At 43.8% G+C, this 14,461-nt stretch overlaps 1 protein-coding gene across 1 annotated transcript; it reads left to right on the top strand.

Annotated features, from left to right (window-relative positions):
* Window positions 1–4,207: 4,207 nt before the first annotated feature.
* Window positions 4,208–14,132, top strand: ATP6V1B2 (ATPase H+ transporting V1 subunit B2). The gene is made up of 14 exons (XM_030035547.1): window positions 4,208–4,365; window positions 7,132–7,187; window positions 7,928–8,026; window positions 8,693–8,786; window positions 8,887–8,964; window positions 9,474–9,613; window positions 9,754–9,855; window positions 10,229–10,326; window positions 10,577–10,700; window positions 11,140–11,290; window positions 11,673–11,755; window positions 11,845–11,949; window positions 12,179–12,308; window positions 12,431–14,132. The coding sequence occupies exons 1-14, from the start codon at window positions 4,257–4,259 to the stop codon at window positions 12,571–12,573; spliced, it is 1,512 nt and encodes a 503-aa protein (XP_029891407.1). The 5' UTR covers window positions 4,208–4,256; the 3' UTR covers window positions 12,574–14,132.
* Window positions 14,133–14,461: the final 329 nt, after the last annotated feature.

The raw sequence follows: 14,461 nt of genomic DNA on the forward strand, positions 1-14,461 counted from the left end.
TTCCTGCTCCCTCCGCACGTGTTTGCCCGTCGCCGTGGGCCGTACGTCTGTGTTTTTGCCGGGTTGAGCCCACGGACGTTGGCAGCGAGTGCCGGTGCGTGGGCTGGGTGCGTGTCTGTCGCTGCCGCTGCCTGCACCGGGCGGGTGGTGGAGGAGAGGCATCGGCCGGCAAGTGGGGAAGGACTCGCTGCGTGGGTGGGAGAGGCTTCTGCAGGATACACAGCTGAAAAGGCAGCATTGGGGGGGTTGTTAAGGGTCTGTGTGGAGGCTTTGCAGGGAGATCTGCATTGCTTTACGGCCTGCAAAGGGAGGGACAGGAGCTGCATGGCCAACAATTCCCGCAGCAGGCAGTACCAGAGTCGCTGCTTCTCCCACGGGATGCGGTACAAGGAGCTCCCTCCAAAGCATCCCTTCTCAGGCAGGTTTTTTCCTTTACGTGCTGAATGTTTTTAGCATTAGAAGGAAAATAAACTGAAAGAGAGCTCTTCCTCAAAGAGAAATATTTAGGTCACTGAGTCTCATGCTGTGGGCTGGTCCATAGGATGCTGACAAGCTGCCTTTGCCTAGTCCACAACGTAGATCAGCTTTTCAGGATTTCCAAAATTATAAGTGTGATAATAAGCGTTCATAGTGGATGTAGATATTTTTAGGGCCAGAATGCACTGATCTGGCCCATGATTTCTGAGAGGTGTGGGGGAATCTCGCCTCTCCCCTGGGTATCAGCAGGTTATGGTCCCTCCACATCTGAGCTCTGCCCCTGCCTCCTCCCCACAGAAGGATGCTGGCAGTGGGGTGCCTGTCCACAGCCTTTCCCTATGCTGGTATGCTGTCTGCTTTATCTCCAGGGACATGGAGATACTTCCTGGACTAACAAGGCTCATTTCTCATAAGCAACGCTGTATGGAAAATTATATCTTTGCATGGGTGAGATACAGCAAATGCCATTTACAATGTGATCTGTTTTCTTCCATCATTTCTGTTTTCTTAAACTTTTGACACTTTGCTCCATGATTTCTTTTTTAAACCAAAACCGATACCATCATTCATTCAGGATACAGAGATTTACCACAGAGAAAGAAAATAAATCCTAAACATATTCACCTTTTCTCTCTTGGCGCATAAATCTGCCATTGAGGCCATTTTTCTGGCTTCTGCATGGCCAAAAACTATTGCCAATAACGTGAGATGAGTACATCCTACCAAGGAATTCCCTGGGTGTGCATTAGAGCAGAAGTTGAAGCCTTTAAATATATTTCATGAGCTGAGAATTGAATGTCTAGGCCTGGAAATTGCCTTCTAAATATCTGCAAAGTAGACAGAGGATGAGCAGTGCAGCACTACCATCTACTGAGGGAGCTCAGAATTGCTCAGCTGTACCTTGGGCTCTGGGTAGAAAACAATTCAGATTCTCCTTCAGGTGAGGAGGGGCATGTGGAAACAGTTATTATTATTATTATTATTATTATTATTATTGTTGTTGTTGTTGTTGTTGTTGTTGTTGTTGTTGTTGTTGTTGTTGTCTTTTTCTTTTGTAGGCCCCAAGGACATATAGGACACCATCTCATTTGGCAGCTGAAGGAGATTGCAGTGTTGTGTCACTTGTTTTGCAGAGATGATGGGAAAGCTTACTCAGATGTGCTTTGGAAGCATTTCCATGTGTCTATCAGATTTTTCCAGGCAGTTCTCTTTGATATTTTTTTTTTTTAGCCATTATAAATGTTTGCCATGAATTTTTCTTTCAATAACCCTACGGAAAAAAAATGACTACAATTTCCTTCCTGGCCAGACTGAGGTAGTAAAGTATAGTGAATATTTCTTATGTAATGAAAAGTATAAGAGAATTTATGGGCTGTCTCGAGGCCCAGCATAGGATGTGGGCCTGAAAAATCGCTGATAGCAGACCTCACGCCAGCTCTGCAGGTTGATTGCAATTCTGGTGAATTCGGTTGACAGCAGGCTTCGCTCGGCGAGATTGCTGTCTGCTGCTGACTCACCTCAGAGGTGCAGTGAAATACATCTGCTGTGCAGCGAGGGCTCCTGAGTACCAGCACAAAGCAGCATTTTACAAACCAGCGTGAGACAAATGGCTTATAGATGTAATACCACCAGCCCTGGGTCGGGTGAACACGACAGCGTAAACAGAAATTGGAACAGGCACCCATAAAACCATACTTTGCTTTAAAGTCACTCTCTGCTAATATTTCCTTTTACCAGAAGGTTTCTATTACCCAGCACTGGAACTGCTGCCTGTTGCCTTATGCTCTCCTGTGGGCGAATTTGCATCGTTCTCTCAAATGCTATGAACTGAATAAAAATATTTAGAACACAAAAAAAGGTCTGTTTTGAGCAGTTGGAGTTTGCATCCCTGGGCCACCTTTTAGCCAGGCTTTGAATGCAGGTGGAAGCGGTTTGCGAAGTGGTGCCGGTTGAAGTAACCCTTGAGGCTGCCATTTAGCGAGTCCTGCTGGTTTGTGTTTTGTTAAGTCCTTTTGAATATTAACAAACGCGAGAGCTCGGTAATGTGCGCAAGGTCACGTTGCATTAGAAGGAGAGCTGAAACCCGGCCAAAGCCTTCTAGTTTTGTGTTTAATCCACTCAACGGCGTTGTCCCGTTGTCTGGGGATTATTTATTGTGTTTACTCCCTCCTTAGTCAAACAGTTTCTTGTGCGATTGTTTGTTTTTTTCCCATCAGTCTCACCAGTCCTTGGTACTTTGTTGCTCCTCCAAACAAGCACAGAATTGCCAATATACCTTTGAAAATGTATTCCCCCAAAATATTTCTAGTTTCAGCGTAAAAGGAGATAGAATATTGTTTTATAACATCAAATAATTCTATCTCACTGCTAAGCATGGGGGGGGGGAGAACAAACAGCAACTATTAAAATTTAACATGTATGAAGAGATACATAAGCCATAAGGAAATAGAAGGTTGACAGACTAATGGTTTCCTGGAAAAAGGTGTTTACAAATAACCCACTGTTTTTTTTATTAAATTAAAGGTTTAGAGGGGTAATGCAGCTCTCATTCTGTCCTTTAAGCAATTGTACCAGTCAGCCCTTGATGTTTGAGTACGCGGCATCAGTGCAAGCGGGGTGTTTCCATTGACAGCCCTGTCTCATTGCCAGTTCGTACTTTATTTCTCATCTATCTCCTATCTCCCCTAAGCAGCTACTGTTACGCTCTTAGATCAAAGCGCTGGTTTTAGATGAAGCATATCCATGAGAACACGGCTGAGGTGTAAGGACACATGTGAAGCTTGTGGGACACCAAACCCCATTGCCGGAGCAGTGCCGAGCCGAGGCAGCGGGGCAGAGAGGGCCGGGGCAGGAGGCCAGGGCTCTGCTTTTTGTTTACAGCAGAATAACTCCTTTTCTTGTCATCTCAGCCATTAAACCTTCTGCCAATTCATAAATTTATTAGCTTGTTTTTTCTTTCTCTCTCTTTCTTTCTTTCCTTCCTTCCTTCCCCCCTTTTTCCTCCTTTTCCTTCTTCTCTTTTTCTATTTTCATCTTTCCTTTTCTTTTTCTTCTCTTTCCTTTTCCCTTTCCCCCTTTTCCTTTTTTCCTTTTCCTCTTCCCTTTTCTTATCTTTTTCCCTTCCCCCCCTTCCCATTCCCTTTTTCCCTTTTCCTTTTCCCCTTTTCATCTTCCTTTTTACTTATCTTTTTCCCTTCCCTCCTTTCCTTTTCCTTTTTCCCCTTCCCTTTCCCTTTTCCCTTTCCCTTTTCCTCTTCCTTTTTCTTATCTTTTTCCCCTTCCCCTTTTCCTTTTTCCCTTTCCCTTTTTTCCCTTCCCCTTTTCCTTTTTCCCTTTCCCTTTTTTCCCTTTCCCTTTTTCCCTTTCCCTTTCCCTTTTTTCCCTTTCCCTTTCCTGCCTTTCCCTTTCCCTTTCCCTTTTCCCCTTTCCCTTTCCCTTTTTTCCCCTTTCCCTTTTTTCCCCTTTCCCCTTTCCTTTCCCTTTCCCTTTTTTCGCCTTTCCCTTTTTTCCCCATTTCCCCCTTTCCCTTTCCCTTTTCCCCCTTTCCCTTTTTTCCCCATTTCCCTTTCCCTTTCCCTTTTTCCCCTTTCCCTTTTTTCCCCTTTCCCCGTGCCCCCCCCCCCCCCCAGCACCCCGGCCAGCTCCCGCCGCTCCCCCGCCCCGTCTGGCGGACGCTCCGGGCGGGCGGGGCCCGGCGCGGCGCCGCTATATCAGCGCATGCGCGGCGGTAGCGGTGGCGGCGCGGGGCCGGGGCGGCGGAGGAAGAGGAGAAGAAGAAGATGGCGGCGGTGCGGGCGGTTCGCGGGCTGGTGAACGGCGCCGGGCCCGGCGGGCCGCGGGAGCAGGTGGCGGCCATCACCCGCGACTACGTCTCCCAGCCGCGCCTCAGTGAGTGCGGGGCCCGGCGGGGAGCGGACGAGCGGGCTCCCCGGGACGCCTCGGTGGGCGAGCGCCCGGTGGGCCGCAGGCTAGGCCGAGGCCGGGCCGCCCCGGAGCCGGGCGGGCCGCAGCTCCGGCGACGGGCGGGCGAGGCCGGCAGCCTGGGCCGCTCCTTGCGGCAGAGCCGGCCTCCCCCCAGGCCGGGCGCCCCTTCGGGCTCAGGCGCGGGGCTGGCCTGGGGGTGCGCGGGGGGCTCTGGGGGGCTGCAGGCCGGTGTGTCGTCCGTCCCCCCCCCCGAGCTGGGCTTTTAATTGCACCGGGTGGGTGCTGCAGTCGTGCTTTTCATGGCTTTGTCCTGTCTAAACACTTAAATTAATCCCACGCTGGAACCACGGGCCTCTTGCCGGCATGCCGGGTGGCATAGGCCATTTTGGTGTCCTTCGTGAGAAACTTGGGTTTTTAGCAGGGACTTAAAGTTACTGTAAACTGCGGGGGGTGGTGTGGATTCTGTCCCTTTAAAATGAAGTTGAGAAATCCGATGGAAAAGGGGAAATGCCATGGCCTTGTAAAAAAACCTTTATTGCGGTGTAGTAGGGGGGAAGTCAAAGCTGTTTGAAGGTGTACTTGTTTTCTGGCCTTTTTTTGATCTAGGTAGTAATTACACGAGTGACTCTACCTGTACACCCAAATAGCGTGAGTACTTACAAGGTGGTAAGCAGGGAGCTTCTCTGCGATGGTTTCTTTGAAAACATCGGTCTGGTTTGAAAGCCAAATTGATCATCACCATTCCTGTTCCCCCAAGTCTACTGCTCTGCTTTAGTCTGGAGTGGAGGCTTCTGTCAAGGTTGGAGCCAAGGTGACTTCATAGTCAGTTCATCTTTTTCTATGTAGATTTAGGCTTTTGCCCAAACTGACACTGCTTGTAAGCTGGATAAGAAAAACATTTCAGTTGCTTTTGGTTTGTCACAGAACTGGTTGATCGTATTGGAAACAGGATTTTGAGTCGGTGGTGAGCTGCTTTCAGGGGGAATTGATGCTGATTGATGTCAAGGGAATGCTGTCTTGCGGACAAAACAAGGAGTGTTGTAAGCCCTTTCCCGTTGACTGAGGAGGAAGTGCTCATGAGACAGTCATGAGATGAAACGCTTTGCTCAAGATGGTGTTTTCCATTTCTTGCAGGCAGTGGGCTGCAAACACTTGCAGTCTAAGAGTCCACTGGTCAAGGAGTCATAGCATAATGTCTGTGTAATTCTCCTTGCTCAGGTGAAAGGAGCAGGCCAGCTAGTGCTTTTGATTAAGACTAGTTCAGGAACACATGTTGTGTCTCAGGGTGTTTAGCAGGATTTTGACAGGAGTAAAAGTGAGAAATAGGAGTTCCAGTCTTAGACCATCTTATACACCCAGTGACCCTCAAACCTTATCTAATGCAGTTTTGATTATTGCCAATTAAGAGATTACATTGCAACAGTTCAAACTGCTTGTTTAAATGTAAATACCGCATTGTTGACAGTCTAGACAGCGCACGGTAAGTGTGCCAAACGTGGGCAGACTGAAGTGGCAAAGCCAGATGATTCCCTGTGGCCTGGTGCTGGTGGAATTTGTGATCTTTCCTAGTACCACGAGCGCCTGTTTCCTCTGCCTTGTAGCGTGACCAGGAACGGGTGCTGGTGTCTCTCCTGTTCTGCAAATGGCTCCACTTGCTCATTTTTCCCTCCCAGGGATAAGTGATTAACAGTCACTCTCTTGGTCACTGCTACTTGTGACCCTGATAAAGCTTTGACTCAATGTTGCTTTTACCTGTGGATCAAGTGATGCTGGGCTCTAGCTGGGATACTAGTTTGTCCTTAGAGCAATGCGGAAGGACTGTTTACTACAGCTTTTCCACTGAGCTGATAGCAGAGTGATGAATTCTGGGCACATGGTACCTCAGAAGTTGTATGTAGTGCTAATGCTTGAGCTGCTGATGTTTAAGACATGAGCCTTCTGAGGAGCTGGCTAGCTGTGGCCTTCTATCAGGTGTCAATCCTTAAGTTAAGCCAGGATAACCCAAGAGTAGGAGCAGTTTGGCTAAGGTGAAATTCAGCCTTTTACAGTATAGTGCATTGACCTTTTCTCAGGAGTCAGGAAAGGTGTTATAAGGTTTCCTCTTAGCAGTGTGCCAAAAACCACAACTCACTGTAGAAGATCAGCTGATCAGCTTTTGAGCATGAGATCCGCTTGCTTTGCTAAGTCCAGGCTTTCATGTGGGCTGTTTTGATGTCATGGAGCAGGATATTTCTGTGGTTAAAAAAAAAAAGCATAGAAGTTAAGTATTGATATTAAGGTCTTCTCACCATTTGTTGGACATAAAGTGCAGTGGCACCTTCTTTATCACAAATTACAGATGTTGTTATCCCTGCTTTTTAAAGATCTTGCAACTGTATATTTTTCTTAGCTTAGTATGTCAGCTCTACATTGTATTGGTGTTTCTGGTGGCATTTGAATTATCCCTGGATATAGACTTACAGTGAATTGCTGTGACAGACAAGAAAATGGCAATATCATATATCTTAAAGTTACGTTAGCTGCTTTGGAAGTAGCAGCAAAAAATGCTGGCCACACAGTTCAGTAGCTAATCCTTCTTGTAGAGTTCATAATAAACATAGAGGCGGTACAAAGCTGGGCCCAAAATCTGCAAACCTGAGACTGGTGATAGGAATGAAACTTTGAAAACTTTATGTAGGATATTTCTGATATTTTGAGGAAGTAGCTGACTTGTGGCTTGCTTTCTTTCAGCTTATAAAACTGTATCGGGTGTGAATGGTCCCCTGGTTATCTTGGATCAAGTTAAGGTAAAGATTGTTAATGAATGAAGCTTTTTGAGAGAGAGCTTACAAGAAAACCTGTGACAGATTAAATCCAGGCTGTCCTGAAATTATTGGGTCCACTGAGCAATTTTAATACAAGATATGTTTCTAACTGCTGAGATAAATGAGAGTACGCAAATTGCTGTAAAGCTGAGGAGAGTTGGAAGAAAGGGAGAGTCACTGACACTGTTGAGGGAAAGAAAGGAAACAGTGTTTCAGTTTTACCAAAATCCCCAAAATGTTGTCTAAACTTGAATGCATAAATATAACTTCACTTTGTTCTTGGCCTTTTTGTTACCAAAGCGTAAGTGCTCTGTAAAAGGGAACTGTAAACAGTTTTGGCTTGTTTTCAAATTACTGCCAAGTTACTGTTGAAGGCAAGCTACTGATGCTATGTACAGGCAAAAGCGAGCTTTTTCTTCTTATTGTCAGACACTGCATCGTGGCTTTCCATTAGTATTTCAGGCCTACTTGGGCATTTAGAATGGGTTCTCTTGGGTCTTTCTGCAGCCTGCAAATCTGAGCAAATGTTGTATAGTCCCTGTAAAAATGGCTTTAGCCTGACAAATTTTAATTGCCTTGGAATGAGTTTTGTTCTGATGATAAAATTATTTTAAAAAATAGAGTAGTTGCTAAGCTTAAGCTTGCCTGAAACTGGTAGCTTCTGTCTCATGACTTTTCTTCTGGATTTTAATGTTTTCCACATCTTTCTTGTTCATCTTCAGTTTCCTAGGTATGCAGAGATTGTCCACTTGACTCTTCCCGATGGCACAAGAAGAAGTGGGCAGGTTCTGGAAGTCAGTGGCTCCAAAGCTGTGGTTCAGGTATGACTAGGGACAGGAGTGTCCCTTGTTGCAAGAGAAAAATATTTTATTTGTCAGCATGTGTCTAAGCCATGTCAAATCTATCTTGTGATATGTTCTTCTGGTACTGTAAATTAAAAAAAAAAAAATCACCTACTTATTCCAAATTCAAGTGGCATGAATAATTTTTGAAGATTGAAAGCTGGAGTACAGTGATTTTTTTTTCTATTTGCACCCCCCCCCCCCCCCCCCCCCATAGATTTCTTTGCTGGTAGATTAAAGGAATCATACTGTAATTGTACAGTATTAGATTCAAGATCAACTCCTATGCTATGTGGATGCAGGTATTTCTTTTAAGCAGCTGTTTCTTGTTAATATTAGTTCTTCTTATCTGAAGAACTTTACCCTGTTGGCAAAGGGAAATACTTGAGATCAAAGGAATGGCACTGGGTTTCTTGGTTGCTGGTGATACACTTCATGAATTTTGTTTAAAGTAGGTTTTTATGTGATGTTTTGTACTAGCAAGCTGCTCTTGAAATCCTTTGCTTGCAGAGGACTGCCTTGCTTTTCTGCCCTCTGGCTGATCAAGTTCTCAAGCTGTGAAGCAGCATTCTAGTGTGTTATTTTGTAAAACACAATACTTACTCCTTTCTCCTGTGGTTTTTTTTTCTTCTGGTATATTTACAGGTATTTGAAGGAACTTCAGGTATTGATGCTAAGAAAACGTCTTGTGAATTTACTGGGGATATTCTTCGAACCCCTGTCTCTGAGGATATGCTTGGTAAGTACTTGCATATTGCTTTGAAGAATGAACAGACTTATCAGACACTAACTTATTTTCACAGTAATTTACATTTTGGTTTTATTGCTGTTTCTTGTAGGCAGAGTATTTAATGGATCAGGAAAACCTATAGACAGAGGCCCCATTGTTTTGGCTGAAGACTTCCTTGACATAATGGGTATGTTCTTAATCCATTTCTGGTATGGAATTAAAGACAAATCTGGTGTTTCTGATTTCTGAAAGTTACAATAGATTTGGTTTTGAACATGGGATCTAACTGTTAAGGGGAGTTTTTAAGTATGTGTGTGGCATCAAACTCAATCAAATTTACACAAGTGCAGGAAGATGAGGTAGCAGAAAATAACTGTTTTCTGTAACGCCTGGAAGTTGTTCTTTGAAGTATTTGTAGACTATCTTAATTATACAGCCTCCAAAGATAAAAAGCTAGTAACCTGACAGGCTTTTCTTGAAAGCACTCTTACTGTTTACATGACCACATGTCTTGGGAGTCTTGGGATCTACAAAAGGCTCGGGTTTGACCAGGCACATTCAAAGATTTGTAGGCTTAACAGTGGGGTTTGCACCTTTTGACATGAGCCTTAGATCAGTGGTCAAAGTCAGTGGTAGTTTGATCAAGCTTCAAACATGTACATGGAATAACATGTGTTCTCTTAAAAAATGTAACAGGTCAGCCAATCAATCCCCAGTGTCGTATCTATCCAGAAGAAATGATTCAGACTGGCATTTCTGCTATAGATGGTATGAACAGTATTGCCAGGGGGCAGAAAATCCCCATATTCTCAGCTGCTGGCTTGCCCCACAATGAGGTGAGTACTCAAAGCTACTACTCTCTAACCAGTTAGTGGCTTGCATTTCACTGAGGTTAAAAAGTAAACCAAGTTAAATTCTGGTCTGTGTAATAGCATCAAACATACAGATGGACTGAAAAAAAATTTTTTTCCCCTAGATTGCAGCTCAGATATGTCGCCAGGCTGGCTTGGTGAAGAAATCCAAAGATGTGATGGACTACAGTGAAGAAAACTTTGCCATTGTGTTTGCTGCTATGGGTGTAAGTCAGTATTATTGGAGGAAAATGATGCTTGAGTAATAAATAAGACAATGCTGAGAGTAGCTGAAGTATTCTAAGTAGGTCTTAAGTATATAACTAAACAGTGCTAAACTGGCTGGCTGAATGGCTGAAAATCCCAAATGGCCAGAAGTACTGTGATAAAGTGTGTCTGATCAGGATAAAGTATCTTAAACTTAAAATCTCCAGCCTGGAATTCTAGCAATAACTCATTCTGTTGGGAATGTAGGGGAGTTTTCATGATACAGAGAGCTTTGCTTATGGATTATTAATGAGGTGTTTGGGCCTTAATATGATGCAAAATGCAGTAACCTAAAATCTGGTCTGGAACTGATGCCTTAATATCTTGTTTTAGGTGAACATGGAAACTGCTCGGTTCTTCAAATCGGACTTTGAGGAGAATGGGTCCATGGACAATGTGTGTCTGTTCCTGAATTTGGCCAATGATCCAACGTAAGTAGTTACGCTATGTTGGTTGGGAAAAGGCCGAGAAGAACAAGTAAACTGGAAGCTGAAGCCTCACTGGTGTCCTGCCAGATGTCACTTACGTTGAGGTTTTGCAGCAAAGTTGAGTATGAAATGCTGGTACTCCAGCTGGTGCACATAGTTTTTCAGAGGGTTTTAAAAGTATTTGTTACTTCAAACTGTTACCTTGCAGCCTTAAAGCACTTATCGTAAATAATGCCATACTGTTCTATTTCAGCATTGAACGCATTATCACACCTCGTCTAGCTCTAACAACGGCAGAGTTCTTGGCATATCAGTGTGAGAAGCATGTGTTGGTCATTCTGACAGATATGAGCTCCTATGCTGAAGCTCTGCGAGAGGTACGCATTTATTAACTCGCATGCTGGGTGTTGGCAGAAAGGATTTGTCGTATAAAGTGAGAATGTAAACTTCTGCTCAAGCTGTTACAATTAGTATTCATTACAATGTCCTAAAATAGCCAGTGAGGCTTTTAGTTATTCATTGATTGTCTAGGTTTATGTTCAGCAGTCAAAGAGCTATTGTTTCTCTGATAGCTAAACTTGCTTGGCTGGTGGCATTCAGCAGTTTGGTATTATAGTTTCTGTTTTGCCTTGGCATCTTGTCTCATCATACATGGTTGTGGTGACATATTTCTCTTAACAGGGGTTTGTGTGGCTGTATTTTGGTATCACCTGCAGGAAGAGGTACTTTAAGTTGCTAGTGTAGCTTAATTAGGAGAGACGGCAGGTCTGTATGAGTGATCTGACTTCTTGGAAATATTTTTCTGGATTGCCTCAGGTTTCAGCAGCTAGAGAGGAAGTGCCTGGCCGTCGTGGTTTCCCAGGCTACATGTACACTGACTTGGCTACTATATATGAGCGTGCTGGGCGTGTGGAAGGCAGAAATGGTTCCATTACTCAGATTCCTATTCTTACCATGCCCAATGATGGTGAGTGAGTTATTTTCAAGTGTTTTTAATAAACAGCACTTTAAAGAACTCCTTTAGAGCAGCCTGCCTTATTTTAGACACACAGCAAAATAGGAGGTCCTGTGGCCTTTAGGTTTCTATTTGAATATGGTAGTTTTTGGCTGCCTTCTCTGTCCATATTGCTAATAGAAATGCTTTGCCCATTTCAGACTTCAGGACTTTTTCTCCAGCCCTCTGTCAGGGTGCTTACAGCTCTAATCCTTTCATAAGAGCACTTAGTGATATATGGGGGTACTAACTGATAGCATTCTACTTTAGAAGTCACTTAACTGCAAAAAGCTGCTGCATCAGTGCTAGAATGGATATAAAAGGTCTGAAAACTGTCAAACCATTTTTTCCACAGATATTACTCATCCTATCCCTGACTTGACTGGGTACATCACTGAGGGACAAATCTATGTGGATAGGCAGCTGCATAACAGACAGGTGTGTACCACGCTGGTTGGAACATATTTAAGATTACTCTGTACTTTTTGAAGTGTTAATACTGAAATTCTTGGGTGTCTTTCCTTCAGATTTACCCGCCTATTAATGTCTTGCCCTCCTTGTCTCGACTGATGAAGTCAGCTATTGGAGAGGGTATGACCAGGAAGGATCATGCAGATGTGTCCAACCAACTGGTATGTAAAAGCCTCTTCAGAGAAGCAAAAGCATATTTCAAACATACCTTTTACTAAACAGCCTGTAAAGGGCATGCCAAACAGTTGCAATCCAGAACACTCCTGAGGTTGCTTTAAAAGCATTGACTGAGTGCTTAGTGTAGTTAAGTGAGACCCTTTGTTTGGGTTTGAACAGAAATCATTACATGGGTGATCAAGGTAAAAGCACTTCTGTTTCTATCCTTTCTAGTATGCCTGCTATGCTATTGGAAAGGATGTACAGGCTATGAAGGCTGTAGTTGGTGAGGAAGCTCTTACCTCAGATGATCTTCTTTACCTGGAGTTTCTGCAGAAGTTTGAGAAGAACTTCATTGCTCAGGGTAAGTGCCTGTTTCAAGAATGTCACAGTATGCAGTAACACCTAGAAGGTCTTGTTCTCAGATCTGCCTGGTGGCGAGACATTTTTGTGCCCCATGTTTCAGTCTGTGGTTGCTTTCTGCAGGTCCTTATGAAAATCGCACTGTTTATGAGACCTTGGACATTGGATGGCAGCTTTTGCGAATCTTCCCCAAGGAGATGTTGAAGAGAATTCCTCACACAACACTGGCTGAATTCTACCCTCGAGATTCAACTGCAAAACACTAGCCACAGCTTCATCTCTAACTCCTTGCTCTGTGAAATGCTGTTTGTTTTCTTTTTTCATGTGTTGGTGTTTACTTGTCACCCTTAAAATTAAAACCGAGAATAGGTGACATTTGTGCCAGTGTTTCAATGTACACTGATACCAGTTTTTAAAATATCCCTTCTTCCAAAGCCTGGATCTTCAGGAAAATATTTAGGCCAGCTCTTAAAAATGTGCAATAGCTATCACAAAGCTTGTTTTTTGAACTGGACCTGTTGTAGACATTTCAAGGGAATGTCTGAGCTTTACCAGAAATTGCAGATCTTTACTTTCAAACCAGGAGCACATGGTTTAGAAAACATGAAAGAGCAAATGTGACTTCCTTTGTCCAAAGCATCTGCTCAATTTGATCATATGCAGTTGCCATGCTGCTGGTGGAACAGATGGCACTCTGCTGTCCTGCTGTTGTGCCTGAAGACCAGGCTAATATGTAGAAAGTGTGGTGCATGACAACATACCTTTCTGAAAAATGCAAGTCACTGATTTTTAACTATGGCTTAAGATTCTTAAAGGTATACATGAACTGAAGACACTAGTAGGCAGGCTAGGTGCTTTTCTACTAGCAAAGAGTCTTTTCAGAGGTCACAGGCCAGTGAGTTGCTATCTGAAGGTAGCATGATAAGGCTTAATTACTGAATTAAAGGTTTTAAATTGAAGTTTGCTGAGTAAATTTTCTACTTACCTGCCCCCCCCCCCTTTTTTTTTCTTTGAATTCTGGAAATGCCAGAGACACAAAACAGCATCTAAAGCATTCCGAGATCTGTAGTGTCCCAGTGGGAAAAACTGTAGGTAATTCAAGGCTTTGTGCTGCTACTGAAGGGGATTATGAGATGTGAAAAAAAAAAACCTCTTATACCTGACACAGTTGTACTGGTGGGAGGTCAGCTTTTAAAGTATGTCTTGTACTAAATGCAATAGGAGAAAGCAACTTATTGTGTGAATGGATATTTTGAATTCTGTTATAAAGCATGCTCTAGGTGGCACTGGGTCCAGAGTTGTGTTTGAAACTGTTGTGGTTTGCACTCCAGGCACAGATTTGGCTAGCCAGGAGAGCTCAGCATTCCCAAACACTGCAAACTTGGCTAGTCAATTCAGTGGTGGTGGGTTTTGTTTTTTTTTTTTTTTTAAATTGGTTCAGATGAGGCTCCAAGCCCAGTGCTGGCAGGCTTTCTTGCTTTTTTTCCAGGCTTAATGTAGTCTAAGCTCTGGTCTAGCTAACCAAAGCATGTTGCACCTCTCTAAACGCCTTCAGTGCTTGTCTAGGAAGGTGCTAACATGACTTGAATGATGGTGTACTAATTCAGCTTTCCCTGACGTCTCCTATGTGCAGTTCTTTCTATAGTTTGTTCAGTGTTCTTTGTAACTTGGACGCAATAGCAACTTTATTCCACTGCATTCCACCCTAAAGCTGTGTCAAATCTATTTTTCTTGAGGTGGGGATGGGAGGTTGGAAGTGTTGGCATGAGAATACTTTAATGTAGAGAATATCTAAATAAATTAAATATGGAAGGTGTTGAACAAAGCTTTTGTGATTGTGTTTTAAAACAACTTCAGGTCTTTCAGCAGTGCCTAAGATGTCCTTTGCCACTGGGGATCCTGTTTACGTGAATGAAACTACTTCATAATGTGCTGAAAACACTTTTTACTTCCATTTCTAGGTGTGCAGTGAGGGCTGTGTGAGCCACCCCCACATTATTGCTAGAGCTGGTTGCTTTTGATGATCCGGATTTGGCCTTTGGTTTCGGGACCGAATGCTTTGTGCTGGTGGAGTGGGTGGGTGGTACAGTCACGGGTAAAGGCTTTGCAGGAATGTTGGAGGGTAATGCGATACCACCACTGTTTCCACGTGCT

This window comes from Aquila chrysaetos, chromosome 13, assembly GCF_900496995.4.
Source record: "Aquila chrysaetos chrysaetos chromosome 13, bAquChr1.4, whole genome shotgun sequence".
Classification (NCBI taxonomy): Eukaryota; Metazoa; Chordata; class Aves; order Accipitriformes; family Accipitridae; genus Aquila; species Aquila chrysaetos.

Bases quoted from the DNA above. Each gene is read 5' to 3' on its own strand.
- ATP6V1B2 (XM_030035547.1), top strand. From the start codon at position 4,257: ATGGCGGCGGTGCGGGCGGTTCGCGGGCTGGTGAACGGCGCCGGGCCC. The intron at 8,787-8,886 runs GTAAGTACTTGC...TGTTTCTTGTAG, and splicing joins TGTCTCTGAGGATATGCTTG to GCAGAGTATTTAATGGATCA. The intron at 11,950-12,178 runs GTATGTAAAAGC...TATCCTTTCTAG, and splicing joins CAGATGTGTCCAACCAACTG to TATGCCTGCTATGCTATTGG.